The 27,264-nt window shown below is 43.9% G+C and overlaps 1 protein-coding gene across 1 annotated transcript in view; it reads right to left on the bottom strand.

Moving 5' to 3' along the window:
• Positions 1-26,395, bottom strand: part of Mybpc1 (myosin binding protein C1) — a 78,226-nt gene extending 51,831 nt beyond the window's left edge. The window contains exons 1-5 of the mRNA XM_041676213.1: positions 26,371-26,395; positions 24,008-24,185; positions 9,005-9,102; positions 8,876-8,911; positions 5,715-5,756 (exon numbers count right to left, since the gene is read on the bottom strand). Coding sequence (XP_041532147.1) covers positions 5,715-5,756; positions 8,876-8,911; positions 9,005-9,102; positions 24,008-24,185; positions 26,371-26,395 — 379 coding nt within the window. The remainder of the gene's footprint in view (positions 1-5,714; positions 5,757-8,875; positions 8,912-9,004; positions 9,103-24,007; positions 24,186-26,370) is intronic.
• Positions 26,396-27,264: the final 869 nt, after the last annotated feature.

The following is a 27,264-nucleotide window of genomic DNA, read 5'->3' as shown; positions in this document are numbered from 1 at the left end:
TGAGAGCTGAGGTTGCTGGTGTTCATCTCTGTGATCGACCTTGGGTGTTGAAAATCTGACCTCAAACTCTCCAACACTGGCTTAGTTAAATTCAATTGAATTGGGTGAAGAAGAAGAAAAGTTTAAATTTTTCTTATCTACCATGAAAGACAGATTCTGTTGCCAGGAGGAAACTATGTGAACCTTTTAGGTTCTGTGACATTTAATACCTTAAAAAAAAAAAAGAAAGAAAGAATCTCAAAAGTAAAGAGACAAAATAGTCAGTGTAGTATGGGCGTCACACTACCCCTCTCTCTGCTTCTAAGGGGCTACAACGCTGATGAAGAGTCTACCATTTCCATTTGGGATTACTAGAATACAAGACACTCAGAGACAGCATCTGTGGGCAGCAGGCTACATCCTCTAACTACACAGAAGGGCAATTTAGCAAAACACACTGTTGCAGGATATTTGGTCATCCTGTGAAACTCTGAGACTGTAAATAAAATTAACCTTGGATGGGGGAAGAGCCAGTAACTAGTTGACAGAAATTAGTTATAGACGGGACAGAGAAGCTAGGAATATGGATAGAGAAGCACACAGGAAGGAGGAGGGAGGGACTTAGAGATTCCTGGAGGATTTTTTTTTTTTTTTTTTTTTTGGTCTGGAACATGTGGAGAAACACTGCTCTTGCTGCGGCTCTAGGAAAAAAATCCTCAAGACCCAGCAATACCACTTTTGGGTATATATCCAAAGGATGCTCAATCATGCCACAAGGACATGAGCTCAACTATGTTCATAGCAGCTTTGTTTGTCATAGCCAGAACCCGGAAACAACCTAAATGCCCCTTGACTGAAGAATGGATAAGGAAAACGTAGTACATTTACACGATGGAGTGCCACACAGCAGGAAAAAAAAAAAAAAAAGACATCTTAAATTTTGCAAGCAAATGGATAGATCTAGAAAACATCATACTGAGTAAGGTAACTCAGACCCAGAAAGACAATTATCGCATGTACTCACTCATAAGTGGTTTTTAAACATAGAGCAAAGAAAACCAGCCTACAAACCACAATCCCAAAGAACTTAGACAACAATGAAGACACTAAGAGAGACATACATGGATCTAATCTACACGGGAAGTAGAAAAAGACAAGATCTCCTGAGTAAATTGGGGGCATGGGGACCTTGGGAGAGGGTTGAAGGGGAGGGGAGAGGAAAAGAGGGGAGCAGATAAAAATGTATAGCTTAATAAAATCAATAAAAAATGAAAAAAAGCAAAAAAAAATCAACTGGCCGCTTCTTTCATCTTATTGGGTTTTCAGCTCAATATCAATACCCGACTTCCGAGTCTTTATTGGTAATAGAACAACTTAGATAAAAACAACAGCAAATCTTGTTTCTAAGCCATGGAAAAATAGCCGTGAAAATTATGGCTAAAAACTTTAGTTTTCAGGGAAGAAGTCAGAGGAGCGAGAGAATACAGCCACACTCACGGCCTGGAATCTCAGTGAGGTGCATGAGTCCTCTGGGTCACGTGTGAGCCCTGATCACAACCACCGCAGATCCCATACGGAGGGTTTTCAGCCTTCTAGGCTCTGTTGGGTATGCAGTTATTTCTACCTGGCTGGCTTTGAACTCAAAGTGATCCACCTGCCTCTGCCTCCTACGCACCGGGATTAAAGACGAGGGCCACTCTGCTTGGCTTTCCCATAGCTGGTTTTTATTGGCCTGCTAATGTAAAGATTAATAACTTAAGCAATGTAAACCTCAGACAAATGCTGAGACTTTAGAAAGGAGACAAAAAGCATATGAGATATACCTGGTTCACAGCAAACACCAGTTAAATACTGATATAATATCTTGTCTGATTTGGGCAAATTAATGACGATCTCAAGCAGGGCAATCATGTAAAAAATATTAAAATATCCAAGGCATAACAGCAACAACAAAATATCAGAAGACAGCAACAACAGCTAACATTAGTTCATCATTTTTGTGTCATTTTTATTAACACTTTTTAAAATGACACATGCCTTCATGTTTTGATGTTTACAAAAATCAATATTCATTTTATTTTAAATATGTATATTTAATGAGTTTCTTCCTCTCCTCTGAACCTGTTAATCCAACGTTCTATCTTCTAGCGCTGTCTCAGAACTGGAAAATACAATGATGTGAATTTTCAGCTAAGTTCATTACTGTAAAGCAGGGACACTGGAACACACAGCAGAAGAGAAGGAAAAGTCGGCAAGAGGCATCTCAGCGGGTGACAGATTGATTGGCGTCTAAAGGCAAACGGCTGAAACTCGTTTAAGTGTGTGAGTAACAAGCTCCGGATAGCATCACTGCAGGGACAAAGGGACCTAAGTGAAGAAAATGAGTTAATGACTCTTTAAAGACAGGTCGGAAGGTCTGCTGATGTACTTCCTCGTCTGCAGGCCACAGCCTGGTCAGGAGGAGGAGACTCCAGCTTAGGTCCTGTGAGACATTTGAGAAGCGTGCGTGGTTTCACGTGAGATGGTTTATGTGGTGATGTGAAACCCTGGGAAGAGTAAATAAGGTTTTATTTTCCTTGCAGCAACCACAAAAAGCAATTATTTCTCTGAAAAAAAAAAAAAAACAACCAAAAGGCACAGTAATTCTTTCAACTAAGCCTATCACACACACACACATATGTGCAATAAATATATTTACACATATAGGTGTACATATATACACATATATATATACATACATGTCTATACATATATGTGTAAATATACACACATATATATGTAAACACACACACACACACATTGAACTAACAGGGTACTAAAAAAAGAATTTTCTTTTAAAATAGGGTCTTGCTTTGTGGCCTTGGCTGGCTTCAAACTCATTCTTGCTGTCTCAGCTCCTCAGGTGCGAGGATTGTGTGTGCACTCCCACGACGCCGAAGCTCCTAACGTGTCTGAAGAAGTTGGCAGATATAGCCAACACCCTAATTACAAGGTTGATACCTGAACCGAATAACTTTCCTTGGCTACAAAAACGAGGTTTGTTTTTTTCCCCCAGAAAATATCGAGGTCATCCCAGAGTAAATCCAGTTAAAAATATTCTTTCTTAAAACGTGTGGACTTTACGCCTGAACCACATGTGGGCGGTGTCACAGAGGACGGAAGAGCCTGCAATGACACATGGCTCTGAGCTGCCACCTGGGTGCTAAGTGTTTCACCTGGGTCCTCCTGGAAGAGCAGTCAGCGCTCTTACCTATAGGGCCGTCTCTCCGGGACAGAAGCGCACTGTTCACAGTGATAGCCTAAGAGCTTATCTATTGAAGATAGTTTAACTAGACAGAGGACTAGAGCGCACAGTAGTAAAAGATGCCAGGATAAGTTCAAAACTAATTTCCAGGTGTGGTCATGTTCAAAGGCTTCGGGCAAGCTGTGCTATGCTACCCTCACTAACTCTGAGTACGTATCTTGCCCAGCGAGTGAGAAGAATGTAGGGATAAAACTACCCGGATCATCGTGGAGATTTAATTGTTGATTCCTCCTGCAAGCATTCATTGGAAGGTTGTCCTGTAAGGTTCTGTGCCAGATGGTGGAGGGAACGAGATGAGGAGACCAATGAGGTGCTAAGACCCCGTGCCTGATCATGGAAAAGCAAAGGAGTCAGCCACTAATGCGTGACTAAGTGGAGACAACCGTAAATGACAGGGACAATAGGTCCAAGAAAAATCAGGGGGAAGAAGGGGAGGTGGAAGTGAACCAGATGGCCAGGGTAAGCTGTCAAAGGTCTGGAACCAGAATCAGAGAGTTAAAAAAAAAATTAAAAAAGAGTGAGCAGAAGAAGACATTCTAGTTAATCCTAGGAGAAAGTGTGGCAACCATTAACACCATTCAGCCCACACAGTAATTCTTCCTTACTGTGCCTTTTTGCTTAGCTATATTCTTTGAAATCTCCCTGTCCTGGATGAGAATGGATGGCTATTGAAAAGGACTACATGGATAGAAACCAAAATAGAACCATTTACCTAGCTTCCTTATATAGGGTTATCACTTTTTATACTTAAATCAACTTGCTTGCCAAGTATGAAGAATGACTCAAAGAAAACCAACATGCCCAGCAGGTTCTGAACCCAGGCATGTGACTGTACGTAGCTGTGTCTACAAATAGAAGAGGGGAGAAAAGCTACTAATTTTAGGGGATCCCATCCCCTGGTCTTATTTCTGTCATCACACTTGTTTTCTATAAGGAAGTATTGGCGATTGGCTGCTTTTAGTTTATAGAAAACTTACTTAAGCATAGAAATGGAGTAGGATGACCTTTGCAGACTGAGGGTCGAGCCCGGGCTTTGTTGAAAGCATGACAGCTTGCCTTCTGGGATTACATCACCTGTCCTGTTGGTTAAGCCCCGCAGGTCAGATCAAGCCCCTTTCCAAACTTGGAAGCAGAGGCATTATACTCCACTGGTCTTGTTGAGAATAATGTTACAATAACCGCGGCCAGGATGTTCAAGCCTCCTTGAACCCGTATCATGGAAAGAAGTTTAGGCGTTTGCACTGTCTGCATTCTGTAAGAAAATAGCCTTGAATGATGGCCATGTAGCCAGGATTAGCATCTGCGGTACTGTCCATGGGCACTCCTGAAGGTCAGGACAAAGTGTAATATGCTAACACCGTGCCTTCATTTACAAGAGAGTAAGTCCAAGTTATCTGAGGAAAGTGCAGTATATGGAAGGACAAAAATAAAGATTTTAGTGGTGTGTAGGAGACAGTAGCACAGGAATTAGGAAATCATGTAAGACATACAAGGAACAAATAGAAAATTAACGTGCTTTGAGCTGTGTCCAGGAATGAAAAGCATCTTCTTATTGCAATAAGAAAATAATTACTCTGAAATTTAAACTAGATAGATGATTCATGACTCAAATAAATGTTAGTGTAAAAATGTAAACGTGTAAGGCAACGCTGTCCGTCAGCTTTCATGAAAACCTTTCCTTTCAGGCCAAGGCTCTTACCTTAGCCTAAGAAGAGATGGGCAGTGATGACAACACCTTCAACCATGGTCTCACACACACAATAATGATTACATCTTTCCCAAAACTGTAATATTTCTCCCAAGTGCAAAACATAAGTCAATATTACACCAGTGAGTGAGTGTCCAATTCAGTAAGCAGCTGCATGATGTCTGCCTAATGTATAATGTCAGAGTCTACAAATCAGTGTATCAACAGACTGTGTCCTCTGCTGTACCGTGAGGGGCTGGTCTTCATGGGTCTACAGACTGTGTCCTCTGAGGTACCGTGAGGGGCTGGTCTTCATGGGTCTACAGACTGTGTCCTCTGAGGTACCGTGAGGGGCTGGTCTTCATGGGTCTACAGACTGTGTCCTCTGAGGTACCGTGAGGGGCTGGTCTTCATGGGTCTACAGACTGTGTCCTCTGAGGTACCGTGAGGGGCTGGTCTTCATGGGTCTACAGACTGGGTACTGTGTAGTACCGTGAGGGGCTGGTCTTCGTGGGTCTACAGACTGTGTCCTCTGTTGTACCGTGAGTTACATAACAAGTCAAAACTGGCAAATTTTTGAAACCTCTGGATAAGTAAGCTGATTTTCCCAGCTGAAGCAAACTAGATCAAACAACTTTACTCAGCTTCCTCCGTGGGCTGAAACCCAGCCAGCTCACCCACTCCAGGCTGGTTCCTGTCCTGACCCTGTTGAACTCAGTCTCGCTTTCCCTCCCTCCAACTCACCTTTTCCTGGCGTAGTTCCCGCCTCTTTCTCTTTATTTGGTTCTGTGTGGAAAGTACAAGCACATTTTTACAAGTGTCTTACAGCACTTTATTGGGCGGTGAGCAGAGGGAGAGGAAGGAAACAGATGATGTTAATGACGCTACAAACTCATTATCTGCATATTAATCAGGAATTTGGGGAGTATAGTTTAGAGTCGCTTTAACCTTTAATCAAAGCAGTTAATAAATGTGATTGTTTAAAAAGTATATCTAAAAACATGCAATACACATTTTGTTAAAATATAGTTAACACAGGGCTGGGTTATGGTGGCACATTCTTTTTGTTTGTTTGTTTTTTGTTTTTTGAGACAGGGTTTCTCTGGAGCTTTGGAGTCTGTCCTGGAACTCACTCTGTAGACCAGGTTGGCCTCGAAGTTACAGAGATCTGTCTGTCTCTGCCTCCCAAGTGCTGGGATTAAAGGTGTGCACCACCGCCAATTGGCTATGGCACACTCTTTTCATCCCAGCACTCGGGAGGCAGAGGGTCTGGGAATTTACAGACAGCCTGCTTTATATATCAAGCTTCAGGGCTGCTAGGACTACACAGAGAAACCCTTTCTCAATAAACAAACCAAAAATAAAATAAAGGAATATAAGACGAAAGAACAAAAGAAAGAAAGAAAAAAAATCCACCTACCTCTACCATGTTGTATTACATACTGTAGTGGAACTGAGCATACTATGTTTTAAAAATAAATTTAAATGTATTTTAAAATATATTTAAAATAAGTCTACTTTATTTTAGAGTTCACCCAGGGACATTTGAAGGAACTTTGACCCATGTAAAGGGTTTCAATAGCTTAGCTTCTGTCGGCTACAAGGAGTTATAAAGTAATTGTGCCATGTACGTAGTTTGAAAATGTTCTTGTAAGCACAGAAATCTTCTGGATTGGCCTGGGTAACAATAAATGTGTTATGAGGACAGTGGGATCAAATTTTATCAGTCAATGTCATCTACCTTGTATTTCTTCCTGTTCTGAATATTAGAGAGGAGAAGATATGATGTGTACGGTAATAACGGTCGGGGCTGGAGGGATGGCTCAGCAGTGAAGAGAACTTGCTGTTCAAACACAAAGACCTAAGATTGGATCCCACCACCCACGTCAGGTGGCTGAAATTACCTGTAACTCTATTCCTCTTCTGGTGTGCCTAGACCCGTGTGCACATACATCCACACAGATACCCACACAGATACATCCTAAAACAGTCGAGTAACTTTCATCCATGGCTGGGTGTGCTGGCACACACTGTAATCCCATGGAAGCAAAACAATCATGAGTTCAAGACCAGCCTGAGGTATGTGACACCCTGGGTCAGACAAACAAGAAAAAAAAATTAAGTATTGTTTCAAGCATGAGTTCTGCCATCTACCTTCTCTCTTTCTATCTGTCTGTCTGTCTGTCTGTTTCTTTCTATAACTAGTGAGTCAGATCTCAGCTGACTAAGGACTGTTTCAGCCAAGTCCGAGAGGAGCCCCAGGAGCTCAACACTGTCTAATAAATATGAAATATGGCAGGCGAGGGAAAGCATAGTTTATAGTGGCCTAGCCCAGCATCTGACCTGCAGGCAGAAGGGAAAGGCTTATCTAGGTTCTCAGTGTGCTCAACAAAGGCCAAAATAAGTCTCACATACAAGAAGAAAACATAGCAAGGAGGAAGACGATCCTAACAGGAATGTCACAGTCTCCAATGGCTTCAGGATAGACATCTACAAAAATACTAGACCCGAGTTTACCCATATGACCTCATAGGGCTTCGAGCCTGTTTCGTTCATTTGGAAATTTGGCAGTATTCCTTTCTCTTTCAGTTTTCAGTGAGGCTGGTAACCTAGTTAGAGAAAGAGGCTTGTGTGAAGAGCTCGAGTCCTGGATCTGCCTTCATAAACACTATCCCCAGGACAGAAAAGCTGCAGAATTCTCTCATAGATTGCCAGCAAAACAAAAAGAAGGGAGAAGCACTAGAAATTGAAGTCTTAAGCAGTTTTACGTGAACTGGGCAAGACCAGTCCGTGGTGCTCTCCCACCCCTTGGCTCGCACCACATTGCCAGCTCAGGTAACTGGCATACGAGGGAGGCCTTCTTACAGCCTTGCGAGCCTGCCGGTACAGTAGCGAAGTTCATCTCATTGTTCTGCCGGCTGTTTTTATTTTCAATTTGACTGTACACCAGTAATACGGGAAACTGTTTTCTATTTAGAACTCCAGGCCGTGTTGGGTACAGTGTGGGTTTTATCTTTCCAGTGTTTGGAAGGAAGCCCTGGATCCTTCTGCAGGGTTAGGGAGACACCTAGAGTTCTGCATAACCCAAGCGACTCCCCAGTCGCCTCTTGAAGGAGGAAGGGTGACAAGAAGGAGGTTTGGGGTTTGTTTGTTTGTTTGTTTTGTTTTTGGCCTGGGTTGAGGGCTTTGGGGGCACTTCGCACGATTTTGGTTTCTTTGTCTTGGCAGGAGCAGGCACACCAATGATTCCTGAGGTCCACCCTGAGTTTTGAGCCATCATTTGGGCTTGTTTAGATCCTCTCAGCTCCCTTCTCTTTCCTAAGCCATAGGTCTCTCCTATGTAAGTCAGACTCCGTGTGTCTCTGGCTGTAGTAGACCTACCAAGACTTTTACTGGATAGTTTTAGCGATTCCCTCGCCCCATCTGGGAGGCCAGAAAATACATTACATCTGATGCTGTGCCTCAGTGGTCCCAAACCTTTCAAACTTCCCAAAGAGCTTGTGAAGGGGCCAGATGGCGACATGGAAAAAGTTAAGAAGCTAGTGGCATCAGGATGAGATGGGATCCGTTTTCCACAGTCACAAGAAAGATGCAAACGCACGCTTCTACTAGACCCAGGAAAGCTTCATAAATACTCTGCCTCCACCGAGACAAAACGTGGGCCCGGCGGCAATTTGCACAGAACGGAAGGACTTGGAAGTGATCCCACCATACATAGGAAGCGCTGTTCAAATTACGTTAATACACTGTATTATTTTTGTTATCTGTTTAGCACACCCACCGACCGTCATCCAGTGTCTCAGCTGGAAACAGGTTAGAGCTCACGGCACCCACGGAGGCCAAATCATGCTGGGATGGACTTCAGCGTTCACCGCTCAAACGCGTGAGGGGATGGTTTTACTTACCTTCTGGGGGAGGGGCTGGGGTTGACACTTCATTTTCTGGAAATGGAAAAGATAATGGAAGTGTTAGGCTCACATCTCAGAGGTAAGGGCTTTTCCACTCTGGCGGCCGTATTTCCCGTGCTCGCTGACCGAGGATCAGCGGTAGCGTCAATAGGCCCTGGGCACACTCCTTCATGGGTATGATGTGCCAGTCGAGGGCATACATGACCTGATAGAGGTAGTGCACTCTGATGCCGGAGAAAGCACAGGAGAGATGGGGTTCCAGGCTATGTGCACCACTTAGGCGTTCATTCAAGGCTGGGAGGGGCGGTACGCCCCTCCGATCCCACCTTTTTCCAGGTAGAGGCAGAAAAATAAGAGTTGGGTGTCATCTTAGCTATATATGGAGTTCTAGGATAACCGGGGATATACAAAATCCTTTCTTAGAGCGTGAAAACAAACAAAACCTCAGCCAAGCCAAGTGCAGACCACTTAATACCACTAAGTTTGTTTCCCTCACTCTGGAAAAGTGGCCAGGGCATTGATCTGATATCAGAGAGCTGCGTGAGGATAAAATAAGACTCAGCAGGTGACAAACAGCCTGTGGAGCTTGAAAGGAAGTCCCTTTAAGAGATTCCCTTGCTACCCACAGGAAGGGCCCCGAGGTGACTTCAGGATGGTCCTTCCTCATGAGGGCACTTCCCGAAAGGTGACAACCACAAGGCCCTCTGGTTCTGTAGCTTCTCCATTTCATTACAAAGCAAAGCCCAGGCCTCTGGGAAACAGAACAAACCCCTCCTCATGATGGTTTCTTTGCCTGTACATGCCCAGATTTCCACCTACACTTACCGAGGAGTTCCAAAGCTCAGGGTTGGAGACCTTACACCTGGCTTTGCATGTGCAGGGGTGTGGAGCAGTGCGGCTGTGCAGTCTGCCAGGACTGTCTATTAGAGGGCACACAATTTCCAAGTAGCTACAGGCTCACCCCAGGGTGTAAGAGCATAAGGATGTCCCGTGGGATTCCCACGGGCACAAGAATTGAGTGCTATTGGCTCTGTGTGACTGAAGTGGGTGCTTAAATTCTAGAACAGGAGAAGCTGCTGCTGAAGACTACTGCCTTTAAAAGCATTTCTCACTTGATCATTGAATAAAACCCAAAGACGAGATGGTCATATTTTAGGCAGATAATGAGATCCTAGGAGCGTTGTGTTTCTCCATGTCTAGGGTGCCTCCCAGCAGATTGGCTGTGGGAATGCACAGGACTTTAGCATATGCAAAATGGAATGGGTTTAGGAAAAAAAACAAATTAATTATACCATTGGCAGAAATCAGAAAATGAGCAATGCAAGAAGTGGGGTGCCACAATGTCTTTTTTAAACATCATATTTTGTACCTGATATAAACTTCAATTTGTTAACTTACTTGTCTGAAAAATTTTTCAAATATTCTAGAGACCAGTAAGTATTTTATAGTTGTTAATGAGGGAGAAGATGATAGGTAGATAGATAGATAGATAGATAGATAGATAGATAGATAGATAGCAAAGGAGAAGAGGTGTATAGCCTTACACGCTAGAAGAAGTTAACGTGGTGGGATGTGAGGTCATTCACAGGCACAGTGAAGACTTATGTCCCTTTAGAGGACATTGACAGGATCTCACACATCTCACCACGCCATGGAAAGGATCACTAAGGCTGCTGTCATCCACAGGGAGATGAAAGCCTCGGCCTTTTCATTTCCAGAGATCCGAGTGTGGGAATGGAAACCTAGTATTGGCTCTGGCCGAGGCACACAGAGGAGTATCCTAGGACCAGAGTGGGGAGAAGCCAGTTTCTCTGACACATTATCTTTTGGTCGGAGTCATGACTTCACCATGCCCAAGGAAGCTCTTCCTGACTCTTTCTACAGCCTGTGCTCTCTGTCTCCCTATCCTTCCTCCTCACGAATGCAGAAGCTGTTTCTTGTACTCCTGAGTCCCATCCCACTATTCTACCCGAGGTCTCTTGCCCATTGGCTTAGGGCTGACACTTAGGACTGCTCTCTCCAGGTTGGCACTCATGTTGGCCACTGTTACATTTTCTCATTCTTCCTTGCACTGTGCAACTGTGACCATCCTATTCCAGAGTTCTAGTCTCTGTCCATCCTCTGGCCTTCCTGTCTCTGAAGGTCACTGTCTTGTTCTTTTCCCCAGTGAGCCTGCCGCTGTTCCTGTGACTATGAAAACAGAACTAGGTGGGATCTGACTTGGTCTACCTACCTCACTGTTTTCCTGGCATAGGCTTTGCAGGTCTTTCTGGCTCCTTCGTCAGCCCTCTGGGCTGTAACATCCTGTTCTTCCCTATCCCCCCAACCCCCGGCATTCTGTGACCACATCATAATATCCTACTTATCAACTATGATTTAATTATTTTCTAGCAGTCTTGGTGTTCTTGTATCTACTGTCCCCAAATAAATATAAACAGGGATGCTGTCTACCTCCCTGGCGTCTCCACTTATCACTGAAAACACATTAAACATATAGGAAACTAAGTAGCGAAAGAATGAAGAAAGGCTTCGTGGGCGGCCGTGTAAAAGCTTTTAAGCTGTATCAGCCTGATAGTATGCTCCCAGCTTTGTGGCTGAGAACAGATCTTTCTCTGTAGCTCTGGCTAGCTTCAGACTTTCTGTGTAGCCCAGGCCAGTCTCGAACACATTACAATCCTTCTGCCTCAGCCTTCGGAGTGCTGGGACCCCAAGCACACATTACCACACACAGCACAAGGTGCGTTTCCTAAGGACAGCTAGAGTTCTTTCAGATCCCAAGTGGGGCCTCGGGTGAATTCTATCCAGATTAATTAGAATCGTCTTGGATGCTGGAGCCGTAAACGCACTCTGAATACAAATTATCCATCTCCATTGTGTCTGAAGGATCCATGCCTAATGCCACAGGACAAAACACACACACACACACACACACACACACACACAAAAAAAAACTCCTAACATAGAGTTTAAAAATGATTTGACTTTTACCTACATGATTTTTTGTTTTGTTTTATGTTATCTAATTGAATTTTTAAATTTTGTATGAAATATCTATTTTTAATTAATAAAAAGCTTACTTTATAATATTTTTAAAAAATGGGAATTTAAGAACTTTAATTCAACCGCCTCTAATCCGGAGGCCAGTGTCCGAGCAGCCAGCTGTAGCCGATTGTCCAAACTGTGGAGACGTTTCAGGACATGAATGCTAAGACATTCGCATGAAGTGGAAACGAAAGTTGTCTGTTTGGGGAGGAAATGCGCCCTCGAAAGAACACAGAAAGCCCGTCGCTTTGCAGTCAACACGCAAACAGCAACTTGCTGACTCCTGTTGTATTTAGGACTAACTTATGTCGACATTTTTAACGCTAGTATGTCCCTACCTACGATCACCCCCTTTCGACATGGAAACTGAAACCCTGTCAGGCCCCGCAGTTCATGCAGAGAAGGATCTAGAAGGAAGCAAGGCTCCATCCATACCTCCTTTCCCATCAGGCTAACCAAGAGTCCATGCTCTGTGGCAGGGCCGGCTCTTCCTTTCTCGGGTGCTCTGAAGGAGGCAGAAGAAATAAGCTGACGGACTTGTCCAATATTATTACTTCACCTTCCTTCACATCAGTCACTGTTAAGGTCACGCAACTTCTTAGGAACGTGCCTCAGTTTCCTTAGGAGGAACTGGAACTAACAGCAGAGCCTCCACCTCGGGGAGGGTGGCAGGAAGGGGTGAGGTAGCAGACTCACTCGCTACACGCGTCAACACTTGCTGGTCTTAATTACCATTGTTTGTCCTTGGCCGCTCCTGAACAAGAAACAGGTGTCTACCTGTGCCACCTGCTGAGGAGTTGTCTAATTTTCTGGACCGTGGGCTGCCCGCTGTTTGGAACTGGGGTAGGGAGTGAGGAGCGGCGCGGACGTGCTTGCCCGATGCACCCTAACTGTAAAATGGAAACTACTGCTGAATTGAGTACAATTCACATGGTTAGCATTGCAGTCCACAAGTCTGGTAAGGGGATCAATCAGCAACCAGCCACCGATTATGCTGAAACAGGAAGGGGAAGCGGGGAGGGGGGGACCTCCCTGTCATTTCTGGGGCCATGTGTAACTTGGAGGTAATAGGTGACCAGGAGTGGTGATAGCCAAGCTGGCTTGATTTGGAAAGTGAATCATTCCCGAAGTTCCAGCGCCCCTGTGGGGTGTCCTTTAACATTACCTATAATGATGCCTCTCTCTCTCTCTCTCTCTCTCTCTCATGTCTTTGTCTCAGACAGACCCTGTCATGCTCAGTCTTGCCACTAAAATCATTTGCACACACCCCAAAGTCACTGAATGCTTCTATGGCAATCATTCATTAATAGTAATAATAAAATAAATAATAATAATAATAATAAAAGGCTCAAGAAAGTGGCTGAGGGAGGAGAGTCCACCCTTAAGGAACTCCTGGTAAATGATTTATCTGTTAGTATTGCAGTTTTTGCTCCTTGTCTTTCTGTTCTACAACATGTAGGACTCACTACTTCCATGGACTCTGGAGCTTTAGAAACTGCCGTGTGCACAGGATCCAACCCAACCACGGACTCTGACTGGAGGTCGGTGCCAAGTGCAGAGTTCTGCGTTTCTAACAGGCTTGTAGGCACGGCTGCTCCTGCGGGCCCACAGCCCACAGTTTTGAGCACCAGGGCTCAGCTTGGACCCTAAAGGTCACCCGTTTCTCTCCCATTTCAAAGATGGTTGCAAATGCTAAAACATTTACAGTAGCCGGGCACCTTTCTTCCCTCTTTGGTCACAAGCTTCTTGAGGACAAGGACCGTCTTCTCTTCCTTTCCAAGTTCCACACGGCAGGTGCTCCGTAAATATAGCTGACTGGCACGCAGCGCCTGCCCGCACAAAAGCCCCTTCTCCTGCCTGCCAAGAAATCCAGAACCGTCCCCTGGCGCTCTGTGGGCAGCTTTCTTCGGCTGCATTACCCACAGGGAACACTATGTCTTCCATTGCTGGCCCTCCTGCTGGCCCAGGCTCCCAGGCATCCGCCCAAACCCATCTTTTAGATTTCATCTTACTGTCAGCACACGTCTTGCGTTTCTTAACAAGGGCAGGAGAGCAAGTGCGGCTGGGGCTTTGGCTCTCAGGAACAGCGCACCCCTTCCCTTTCTAAGGAATCTGCCCCATTTAAAATTCAGGCTGGAAAGGCCACTAGAACCAAGAATCCTGTCCCATCAACGTCTAGGCAAATACCCCTCGGTCTGCCCTGGCAGGTATGTTGATATCTGGTTCCCTGTGTAGTGATGGCCAAGTGGCAAGTCCTTTGGTAAACTCTGAATCTTGAACAAGCAAACAGATACAGACTAGTGATGCCACTAAACGTCTGCGTACTTAAAAGCCAAAAGATGAAGTCTGAGCTTTGTGGCCCAGCTGGATAAAGGCAGCTATTTGTCCCCTCTCTCTGTATCCATCATTACCAGAAAACGTGCCTACAAGGTGGTATGGAAAAGCAGGGTTATGTACTTGGCTAAAGAAATAGAAGAAGGAGGAGAAAGGAGTGAGGGGGAAGGGGATGAGGAAGAGGAGGAGAAAATGAAAAAGAAGAAGAGGAGGATGAGGAGGAGAAGGAGAAGAAGAAGAAGAAGAAGAAGAAGAAGAAGAAGAAGAAGAAGAAGAAGAAGAAGAAGAAAGGATAGGAAATAGCTGGGGGGGGAGCCCAAATATTTTAGTGAACAACATGAAAATGAGTGGGATTCTGCAGCAGCAACGAAACTAACTTCTGGCTTCCTAGACCAGGGCGACTGGCCTTTCATCTTTTCTGATTCCTAATAGCCCTCCCTTCCTCTGCAGTGCTGAAATGCTTTCAAAAGCTTGATCTATTTCTGGTGGATTTTTCCTACGGTCACCTACTGTAAAAAGCACAGGTATGCCACCAATGGCGTGCCTGCACAGCTTGTGCCCGGGCAGTCTAACTGACGGGCACCGGTGGCAGCGATGAGATGGCCTGGTACGTGGCCCTCAGCTGCTAAAGAAACACCGGGAACAGAGACTCCATAAATGGTATGACTTTCTCCAGTGGAAGCCCTTTCCGCTTTCAGTGCCAAGGGTTCTGTGGTCAGTAACGTGGGAGGTGGGGGATCTTAACTCTTGGTGGTATCAATCAAGTGCTCTGGCCTTATGTGTCTGTCCATTAACGTGACGTAAGTCAGCCAAGTTCTCTCTTTGAAAAGCTGTCATACCAGCTTCACGTCATGAAACTATTATTACATCATTGTATCTTATATTCTAATATACTTAAACAATACATTATCATTAGAAGTATTCTGAGGTGCCTCAGCTAGAATTTCACTTCGTTTTTTATATTATGGAGGGCATAATTAATCACACGACATGGGTGCAGAGAAGGCAGAAAGAACACATAAGAAGTTTCTCTCCTTGATTGCTGTGACTACATGTCTTTTCCGACTTCTATTCTGCACCCCACCAGGGGCACTTTTGAAAAACAAATCCTCCAAAGCCATCCTCTGGTGATATGACTTTGGGGACAAATGGCATGGCTTATTTGTTTACTTTTGCGACAGAGCCTCACTGTGTAGACCAAGCTAGCCTTGACCTCCTTCCGTATCCACCTCATGAATGCTGGGATTACAAGAGGGGCCCACCGTGTTCAGATTTAATTATCATTTGTACTATTTAAACACACATTGGATGTGTGCGTGCACGTGTGCATACCTGTGCATGCACAGGTACCACAGTGTGCATGTGGAGGTCAGCGGGCAGCTGCCAACCACACGGGCCCCAGGTATTAAACTCAGGTCACCAGGCTTGGTAGCAAGTACCTTTACCTGCTGAGCAACCTTGCTGGCCTGTATTTCTTATTCTTGAGGTAACATTCTGTGTTCAAAATGGAAAAAAAAGCATCTATTTTATAAATTGTAAACATCCAAGATGTTGAGTTTACCTAGCCTACTATAATAAGGTCACTTGTGGTAACAGCAAATCCTCTTTCTTTTCCCATTAAAAAGGCACTGGGCATTTGTTGACAGTGGGCTCTGGCACTGTGTCCTTGCTCCAGTTGGAACCTCATCCCCCTGGACAGCGGCCTCAATATAAAAGATGGTTTGCACCGAGACATGCGCCTTACCATCCTGGGAAATATTGACTATGTTAGTTACGGTCACCAAAAAGTGAACAAGCATTGATTTATGGTAATAGTTCTCAAAGTATGGGCTGGGATTCCTGAGCCCCCAAGCCTCTTCTAGAGAGTCTAGAATATCAGGGTTTTTTTCTGTAATTTTAAGACACCGTTTGCATCTTTTTCATTCACATTCTCTCATAAGTAGTGAAGTTTTCCAAAGGACACACAAGATGTGATGACATCAGCATTCTGACAGCTAATAACACGTGTGTTTATGTATTTACATGTTTGAAACATCTTTTGATTTTTTCATTTGTTCAAAAATAACAATCAAAAACTGGCCAGTGCCTTCAATAACTAAGAAGGGTGTGCCTGCCGCCCTAGTCACTTCTGAGGTTGAGGGTGGGGGATTGCCTGAGCCTTGGCAACATAGCAAGATACAAGCCTAAGTAAATATATATTTGAATATATATGCCAAATATGTGTCTGAGAATAAAACTATTTTTGGGTAAGGTCTTTTTATTGTGAATAAATTCATGTTCTATACTTCATTTGGAGCTTTGACTGACAAAACTGTGAAGCTGTCCTTACAGAGGACCTGGTTGCACATGTGACTCACAACTGGAACTCCAGTTCTCGGGAAGCTGACAACCCTCTTCTGCTTGCCTGTGGTGCTCAGATACACATGCAGACAAAATACTCAGACAAGTAAAATAAAAAATATTTTCAAAAAAGTACTCAAACATGGAGGCACACTCTTTTAATCCCAGTACTCAAGAGGCAGAGGCAGGTCAATCTCTGTGAGTTCAAGGCCAGCCTGGTCTACATAGCAAGTTCTAGGGGAGTCCATGTAGGGAGACCCTGCCTCAAAAGAACAAAACTATAAATTGAATTTGGGGGTAGTAACTTGCTTTTCTATGAGCACAATGATAGAGACAAAAGAAGTGTATGGCCCAATATGGTCGCCTCGAAAATTCATCTGCCTGGCCATTCTCTTAGCCAGATAACAGTTGCTGAGCTGCAAAGGACCCGGGCCACTGGGGAAGAAACACATTGCATCAAGCTCCCCGAGTGTCCTTCGCTGAGCTCCTGAACTGTACACAGCCTAGTGTGAGCACAGAAGAGACCAAAGCGGGTGCTCACCCTTGGGCAACTACCCTGTGTTTGCAGGGCTTGAGAGTAAACGCTCTCTTAAAGGCTGGCCGTTCCCAAGGTGGCACTAAACCCTCAGCAGTGAGACCCATCGCCCTGAATGCCTAAAGCAGGAGGTGGGGAGGGTTCATCCAGTGACAGGCAGGACGATCAACGGCAACCTTCTAGCCAAGAACGACGGGAAAGCTGCTAATGACTCGGTATTGATTCCATAAAGACAGTCATTTGGATTCTTGGGACAACATGTTCTACAGTGTCTGTAACACAAGGCAAGGCTAAATCTCATCCCCCGTGCTCTATGTTTTCATTATGTTTTCTGAGATGGAATCTCGTGCAGCCCAGGCTGACCCTACACCCACTGCGCAGCCAAGGTTGGCCCTTGCCTCTACCTCAGAATTATAGCACCACACCGAGATCCCACTGATTCACTTTTAAAATGCAGAGATTTGTTTTGAAGCACAGATGTGTTACATTTTAGAAATGTTTCCCACCAGTATTGATCGGAGTGGTAAAGATTAGCAGGTTCTAGAACAAAGCGAACCCCTTAGCACTGCAGACAGAGCCTCTCTTTAAAACGATGTGCATAGCCCATGCAATCCAGATTTGTCTGCTGTGGCCACACTTCGCTGAGAATTGCACTCCAAGAGTCAAAGCTGAAGTGCCTGGATCCTGAAGACCTCAGTGACTCACACCTCAGCTTGATGGGAGATCCCTGAATGCACAGGGCTTTCTTTAACCCCTCAGTTAGCTTGTGTTTTTGTCTGAATTTTATATGTTTCAACTCATGATGCCATTCCACAATGAAAGAGAATGAAGATATGGGCATTTTTTTTTATATCTACAACAACTGCAAGATTTTACGTAGCAACGGGCACAAGATGTTTCACCCAGGACAATGTCTTGTTTATCTCCTGTGTCCAAAGACAAAGAAATAAGGGTCAGAATGACCCGGATAGGGGCAGCCATTGGCTAAAGCTGGACTCAACTTGAAGAAATTGAAAGAGTTGAGTGCACATCAAAAGATAATTTCACAAGCGATGAGTATTGCTAATATTTTTCTCTTTAGGTTCCCTTTCTGTGCCTTTCCCTGGGGTCTGCATTATTGACTCCCTCTGTAGTCAGATGTGGTGGGATAAACCTCTTCAAGACCTTTCTCAAGTGCCCGCTGGGGCTCACTCTGGGTGACTTTAAGAATAGAGGAAAGAGAGTCCTGATACCAGATGGGGGGTCATAAAAAGACTATTCCAGAATAACAAACACAGTGGCTCTCGATTTGCTAACCATCGCATACACGTGCGGTCAAGACTATCTCTTTATGTAATTAATTACCTGAGGAAAATTCAGAGTCAGGAAGGCAGCTCTGTGTAGAGAAAGCCAGTGCCCTCAAACCCAAGTCACAACTGTTGGCGACAGATACAGTTATAGGCAAACAATTCAAGATGACGCTTTCATCCAAATGGGAAAGGTCATACCACCATAACCACCACCTCCTCTGCCACACGCATGCACGCGCGCGCGCGCACACACACACACACACACACACACACAATGGCACAATAAAGAAACAGCTCGATGTCTTTTCTTTCTGACAGCCGTAGACCCCCCCACACCATACATTTCAGTGGGAACACAACAGAGACCCTGTGGTGTAGACCTTTTAAAAAAAAAATCTGAATTGAGTTACAACTAAGATGCTTCACTTCACCAGGGCCTACTCCTGGTGACAGCAATGATCATCCTAAACATTCCTGCTCTCAGGTGAAAATGGCATCATCACGTGCTAGTCTTCCTTGTCAACCCAGCACTTGAGAGACAAAGACCAGAGGGCTGCCAAGGTCAAAGCCATCCAGGGCTCTACCAAGGGGGAAAAAAAAAAAACCCAGGCTAGCTAAAGTTACCTAGTAAGATTCAGTTTCAAAAACAAAAATAAACAAAAGCAAAACACACCTAAAACAAAGCCAAAAGACAGCCTTTATCTGATCACGTGTTATAAATCTGGTCCTGTGTTATAAATATTGACAAAGGCTGGGGAAGCTGTGGCTCACAGCCTACGCTGTTGGGACTACAAACTTTGATCACATGCTTGGTGTTTAATGTCTTAGCCAGTTCTGGGCTCACTGTTTGCCGTCCTGCTATGCGGTGGGTCTTTCTCCAACACTTTACCTGATTTATTTCCATTTTTGCAAAGACCCTGTGAGCCCGGTATGATTTTAATCACATTTTAGACAGGAGAGAACCGAGGCATAAAAAGTATATGGAACTCAGTACATGGGTCAGGAAGAATTTAAGCTCTCATGTCCCGAGGGTATCATGCAGTAATGTTTAGTAAGAATATTATTTAAGATGTATTTTAAAAGACTAAATTTATACAGGACAATCTTAAAGACATCTAGCTACAAACATAATAAACTAAAATACTATAAAAAAATAACTTCGGATAAAAATAGAACACCAACTTCTGTGTGAGTTTTATAAAAGGCAACAATATAAGTAAAAAAAAATTCCTAGTGAGTTTTAATTAAGAAGAGGCTTAATGCTACCTGGAGACAACTCGGATGATTTTGAAAAAAAAAAAATAAGAAAAAAAGAAAAGAACAGTGTTTAGCCTACATAGATAAACACAAGTCAAAAAAAAAAACTGATAAAACTAACTGTAAGACCTAGCACCTGACTTGCAGTATAACTTTGGATATTACATTTGAGTGCCAAACTGGCCTACAAAAAAATTCTTGGGAGCATAAAAGGGCAAAAGTCTCATCAAAGTGGATTTAAACTTGAAAGGCACAGAGTAAGTCAGATTACTGTCAGTTTCTTGTGAGCGCATTTGAAGAGAGAGAAACGAGCTTGGGACGAGTGAGCCTCCTCCGCTCTCTGCCAAGTCAGCCAGCCGCACCTGCCGCAGTGAGACAGGTCTAAAGACTGGTTCTGAACGCACACAGAGACTCCGAGAGCGCTGCCCTGTGAATGAGAACACCCTGTCTGTCTGTGGAGCTATGCAAACGTAGTCTCTGTAAGTTAAAGCTGACCCTGTCCTCCCAGAACAGACCTGGGCGGGACAAGACAGTATTATCACTTTGATTTAGGGGGGCTGTCTGCTAAAAATAAAAAAGTAAAAAGTCTATGGGGACAGGGGTCATATTCTCTTTCTGTTTATGAAATAATTTGCTGCCTCTGGGAAATTAAATGGCAACGTCTTGGTTCTTTCTCATAGTTTGATCTTTGTTAATCACTGTGTTCTCAATTTTAAGGAAATGGCTCTTAAAAAAAACTAAACTTTTCACAATTTACTTCACTCAGAACACACAATTAAGTAACTGTCTTCCTGGGCAGCTACTGAACTTCTCCAGGACGCAGAACTCTGAACCAATCAAAGGTCTCAGAAAAACAAAACAAACTCATCTAACACACACAAGTATACCTAGAGATGTGGCCTAGAGTTAGCACAGAACGATGGTCAAGAGCACTTGGTGTCACTGAATGGATGCTTCACAGAGGTACTTAGGACGGAGCTTAGGAAAAAATGGGAACGTTTCATAATTCTAAAGTCTTCTTTATAGGTCCCAAAAGACTAAATTGACATTCTTAAAATAAACCGGTCATAAGAAATTTAAGGAAAAAGAACAAGCAATGCTTCCTACGTCTGTAAAAGAATAGCAATATCTTAATTTCAGTTGCTGCTTCTCATAGATCCCTGAGACTTAAAATTAGAATAGATTTGCGAGAGTATTGCAGAAGACTGTTTCATTCAGATTTTTACAGAAACTATTTATTTGGAAGTGACTTCAGTTTGGGTAGCTTATTCCAGCATGAACGGACTTTAAAATTGCTATCAGCAAGTAATCACTGTAGGCTGTGTGTGCCTAGGGACCCTGAAAGTAAATGTCTGAGACCCAGAACAGATGATGCTGGCCTGTACTTCTAGTACTGAAGAGACGGAGGAGAGAGGACCGTGGATTCGAGGCTAGCATGAGCTACCTAGAGAGACGCTGTTCACACGAAGACGAACGTGTTTCAAGGCCAGAGTCACATCTCAGGCCATAAATAAAGCAAGCCACCAAGAAAACCCAAATCCTTGACAGCCTCCCTTTCCCAAGCTTGCCAGACAAGCAGGGCATTTGACTGTTCTACCAAACCCTGCTCTTGACTTCCCTGCTATTCGAAATGCCTTGGAAGCAAGAGGGAGGCTTCTTCAGACTCAGTGGATGAGAAACAAGGATGCAGTTTCTTTTTCTATAGTTTTTTCAAAGCGTTTTATTTAGAGTGCTTGAGAGGAAAGTATCGCCCGTTCCTATATTCTTCTCCCCATAGGTGCAGTATGACAGTCATAAAAGCAGGCACTGAGGAAGAAGAATTCTGCAGGGCATTAAGCCTCTCCAGGGTGCGTTTCCCTGGTGCGTTTCCCCCGGGCATTTCCCCTGGTGCATTTCCCCAGAGCACTCCCCCATACACAGACAGCCCGAGCCTGCACTGTGAAAGCTCTATTCTGAGCTACAGTACTTGTTGATATGTCTTCTTCTTGTCATTCATATACCATCTTCTTTGAGACAGCATCTTACTCAGAAGCCCAAGCTGGCCTTGGTGTCTTCATTTTCCTGTTTCAGCCTCCCGAACACAGGGAGCATAGGCCCGGGCCGACCCAACACACCTAACAGAACAGCTTGTACACCCCACGTTCATTTGACCTACGTGATCATGCAGAGATGGACAAAAACTTGATCTAAAAAAAAAAACTGCCTCCTTTCTCCTCTATTCTAGCTTGTTTCCTATAAATCATTAGCTTCCCCCAATCAAGTTTATTTGGGGACTTCAAATAAGACACCCAGGGGCCCGTGGGAACTGAAGGTCAGTGAGTAAACACGAGAGGGTGGCGTCCCATCAGTTGCTCCTTTTCTGGTGGTGACTAAGCCCAGAGGCATGCTAAGAAACAGGCCAGAGGTGAGGGATGCCCGTGTAGGTTCAGATTGGTTGTTATGCTCCGCAGAACTTTAACGCCTTCTAGGGACCAGAAGAGAAGTAGAGGAAGTAAGGAAGGCTTCTGGGCTGAAAAATGTCTCTGCGACCATGTTTCCTCCTGTTCCCACCGAGAAAGACCCAAGGAGACCGAGCAGGTGCTTTCCAATGTCGACGCAGCGGAGAAGCCATGGCTTTGATTCCGGAAGTTATCAGAATCCACCTTTACCACTGCAGTCCTAAATGACTGTGTTTGTCCCGCGTCTTGAGTGTTCCAGAAAGGATCCACCATGAATGTGACTCCAATAGGTGTTATGATCTATGCATAGGACCCAAAGGAACTATTGATTTCTTCTGATGAGTTATGCATGCGAAATACAATAACCCCCTATATATGACAAGATAAAAGTGAAATTCATGTTGAGGCCTTGACTTAATGAGTGGCAAAATAATTTTTCAGGGTTGCAGGGAATCTAACGGTTAGCTGCTACATGCAGATTCTAAAGAGCCAGGCTTAGTGGCTTCCATTTTTACATGCTGTAGAGGTACACTAATTTGTATGTGTTTAAGGGTTATTTTATTATTTTTACATTTTTATTGCATTTTATTCAGTGTGTCTGTATGCGTATGTCTGTATGTGTCTGTGTGTGTTTGCATCTGTATGTCTATGTGTCTGTGTGTCTGTTTGTCTATGTGTCTGTGTGTGTGTGTCTGTGTCTATGTGTACCACTGTGAGCATGTGCAGGTCAGAGGACAGCTTGAAGGAGTCATGTCTGTGTGTGTCTGTGTCTATGTGTGCCACTGTGACCATGTGCAGGTCAGAGGACAGCTTGAAGGAGTCATGTCTGTGTGTGTCTGTGTCTATGTGTGCCACTGTGAGCATGTGCAGGTCAGAGGACAGCTTGAAGGAGTCGGGTCTCTCCTTTCACCATGTGGGTCTGTCTCACAGTTGGAACTAAGGCTGTCAGGCTTGCAAGGGCCTTTGCCTGCTGAGTCACCTCGCCAACCCCGAATTATCATAAACTAATAGAGATTCTATCCCAAGAGGAAGCATTATTGACTTTTCTTAATTTCAGGTTGATAGTTTCTTCCTGACAGGAAGAAGAAAATTTTCCAGCAGCAGACTAATTTCTTTCCATGCTAGGACCCAGCGCAGAATTACCCTTGAATGCCTGGAGCCACCTTATGTACCCGTCTGAGATGGGGCACAGAGGTGCTTAATTAAGAGTTGATACTAAATAAATCCACTAGCAAGGCACCCTGGGAGATTCCTAACAACTGAAGCCTCCTCAGCATCTTCTCTCACCGTCCGATGAGAGAAACATAACGACCTCAGGTTCTATATGAACGCACAGTGTAAGAGAGGTCCATGGGATGAATAATCCAGTTGTCAGAATGCATATGCAGTTGGTGGAATGCCGAGAAGACCGTGCAAAGAAGCCACTCCTGTTCGGTGCAGAGTCGTAGCTCGACAGCAGAGCACACACCCAGCATGCATGAGGCCCTGGATTTGACCCCCAGCGCCACCCACGGAAAAAGATGCTTTCTGCTTCCAAATGGAGTCCTTGAGATAGGCAAAATATTTTCATATAGACTAATTCTTGGCCCTAGGCTTCCTCCTTGAGGTCAAGAGCTGCACCTGTCTTCCTCTTCCTGAGAAAAGCCCGCTCCCTGATGAACTGACATGAGAGTCCCAGAATTAGGCCTAAGTGAGATGTCCTCTGCACTGTTAGGTGCTGAAAACTCAGTCCCTTTGCCAGATCCTATCAAGGTTCAGAGCAGTAGTCCAGGCCTTTGGGGCATGGCGTCCCCCGAGGGAAGGAGAGGGAAGATCCCCAAGGCTGGAGGAACTGCTTCTTTGGGTGAATATCTATAAAGTCGTTCTGAAGTATGGTGTGCTTTATTCTTGGTACTGTCTTTCAGAGGGCGGCTTCGATGGAACACAGACAACCGTAGTTAACACTAAATCGTCGGCGGGGTGTAGCTGCGTCAGAGGCGGTACAGGAATTACCACATTCTCTCGGATGTGGTTGTCAAAAGCAGCACATTCACGGAGACAAAGTCGGGACATGTTTCCTTTAGCAATCAGTTCTGCTGGTAAGGGAATTCAAAAGAGGAAATCTCTGGACTTCCTCGATGGGTTTTAAATATATCAGTGATGCTTTTGGGGGATGTCACTTCCCATCATCCAAATCTAAACTAAGCAAAGAATCTATGGGTATAAAATTACTGTCTTGGGCGGAGTGGCTCCCACACAGACTGTCGAAAGGACTTTGATAGCAAAAGAAACTCGTGGAGACTTTAGTATTCGTGCAGATTTATTTCTCAAATGTTTAAAATATATAGTATAAATATATATGAGAAGAAGAAATATACTGTCGTCTTCCTAGGTCTATAATTTCATTCCCTCTAAATGTAGAATAGAGTTGATCAAGTGACCAAACCAAACACGACACTCCACTGCGCCCGGCCAATGGAATCATCTAATTCACTTTATTGGTCCTGCAGCCTGGAACCTTACTTATTAACCTTCCCAATGGAATCATCTAATTCACTTTATTGGTCCTGCAGCCTGGAACCTTACTTATTAACCTTCCCAATGGAATCATCTAATTCACTTTATTGGTCCTGCAGCCTGGAACCTTACTTATTAACCTTCCCAATGGAATCATCTAATTCACTTTATTGGTCCTGCAGCCTGGAACCTTCCTTCCAGCTTCCTTGCCATTCTCAGCTGGAATGGCAAACAGCAAATGAACTCAGAATAATTAAAATAATCTTCTGTTTTCACTTCAGAATCATAAAAGGCGTTTCACCCAAGGAAGCCTCCCAAAGAGTCAAGCGACCCATGGGATAAAGGGGACATTTAATACACATGTAAATCATTTGCATCACAAATAAGACACTTCAGCAGGAGGTAGACACACGTCCCCACCGTTGGGATTAAGTTCCCATAATAATGCATGCATTTGCTGTGGTTATTTCGGGAGGAAGACTTCATCCATCAATGCTCTCTGCCACTAAGTAGGGCCGACCTGTAACTGATCACCCCGACCTGTCAGCACCCACTACCTAATTACATAAAGAAAAATACTTAAAAGCCTCTTCATTGTTTGCTTAGTATCTCGACTTCATGTTCAACGAGTGGCCTCTTTTGCAAAGTTCTTCAAAGTAACGGTAACAAGCACTTTTAAGAATTAAAAATGAAAAATATTTTTTTGATGTTCTCTGTTAATCTTGTGTGCATGTATCTGGGCATGCGTGCAAGTGTGCTTTTATCTGCAGAGAAGAAAAAAGTAAGAGTAAACAGCCCCAATGCAACTGATTTGATTTAAATATTTATATTTTGCATTAGTCCCAAAGAAGCAAAACATCAAAATCTTGGCTAGTCAAAATCTTGGCTTGAAACTCAAAGGTATTCTTCTCTCTAATCCTCAGTAAAGGACGAAAGATTTATATCATCCGAAGAGAAACCAGAGAATGAGGTAATATTTATAAAAGATGCTTCTATTAAAAATTAGTTAATATATTTGTGCGATGAACATGCATTTTCACAATCACTAACACCAGTTTGTTTACATTATTAATTAGCAATTTAAAATATTGATATTTTATAGAGAGGAGACAATTTTCTTCTAATAAAAACTATTCCTTGCTTTTCTTTTCTTATTCTTAATTGTTTTTTTTTTAAGGCTACATGTTTTGAAACTGAATACAGCAGCACCCAGAGAGTACAATCTACCCACCATAATCATAGAGATTTTCTTTTCAAGCAAGAATTTCAAAGCCGAGCCCCCTAGGCAGCAATCAAATCCGTCTGTTTATTTTAAATACCTTCCTGTGGGGGGAAATAGTAACCCTACAAATAACATCACATTCTCATTCCAAGACTTGACCAAAGTTATGAAGTGTTTGCGAGGGCAGCCCACGCCCCCAGCCCTGCACACTGCAGAAACAAAGCGGAAAAACTAAGCTTGGAAATGCAGCCTCTTCACAAGCAGTCAGTATCTTTGATTTAAGCGTTTTAAGGACCTCTTAAAATCGAAGAATAGAATTTTCATGTACTCATTGGAATCAATATCGCTTTATAAACTTTATCAGGTATTTCTCGGGCGATTATACAGTCTTATATTTTTCTTCTGGCCTGTTCACACTCAAGATCTTTATCTTTGCATCCCAGGAAGGCTATTGTTTTAGAGTTTGCTTTTTAAAAAAGTCAGATAACTCTCTGAAAATAAACATCAAAATAAACAAGCAGATTTATGGGTGTTCTTACCCTCTTTCTTAGTGGGTTCTGGCATGACCGCAATAAAAGGTTACTCTCCCAAGAGTTTTCTCCCTCCAGCACCAGTTGACAGAAACTCCAAGAAGAGCAGGGAGACCGAGCGGGTCTGCGGGTCGGTGTGACAAGCAGCTGCAGGGATAGGAAGGCTTTTATACAGCCGCCGGACATCAATCACGTTGGCGCCTCCCTTCTTCGGCACAAGGATGCTGAAACCTGACAGCTCTGGGACCTTTCTCCCATCTGTTGTCTGCGCTCTGCTCCCTCGCCTGCTGGAAGGAATCTCCTGTCCATCTCGTGTGGCAGATGCGAGCACCTCTAACTTTCTAAATTCGGCTGCAGCCTCGTGCGCTTTCCTGTTCTTTTCTGTCCGACGGACAGATGCCTGTGCCGACTCAGCAGCGCACGGGGCTTTCTGGGTGATAAAATAAATAAATGAAAATTATACCATGTGAGCCTGGCTTCTCTCTTAATTTTCACTAAGACTTGAAAGGGAAAAATATACTAAGATAATCATTTTTATTCCCACCTTAACTGTTCATTTTCCTTATTTCTTAATTACTGAGATTAAAATTTTCATACTGAATTTTTACACCAGTGTTAGTCGGTCAAACTGAATTCCATATTAAATACCGCGTTTCATTTTTCTGTACCAAGACTAGCAAAGATGTCTATTAAGGATACATTGTATTTGCTATTTTTCGAGAAACAGTTTTGTTTTTTTTTTAAAGATAGCAAGCATATACAAGAATGATGCAAGGAGATCCGCTACAACGTGGGTCGGACTGGCACTCAGGAAAGAAACCGACCGTAAAATTGTGCTATTCAATCCAATTTCCGTGGAATGTCCACAGCTCTGTGGATTTGTGTGTGTATGTGTGTAAATAT

The sequence above is a fragment of the Microtus oregoni genome, unplaced genomic scaffold (genome assembly GCF_018167655.1).
Source record: "Microtus oregoni isolate MIOR12 unplaced genomic scaffold, Mior012 000001F_ref0000356, whole genome shotgun sequence".
Lineage (NCBI taxonomy): Eukaryota > Metazoa > Chordata > Mammalia > Rodentia > Cricetidae > Microtus > Microtus oregoni.
Note: the sequence above shows the minus strand (reverse complement) of the source record. Positions and strands in the feature narration are given on the sequence as shown.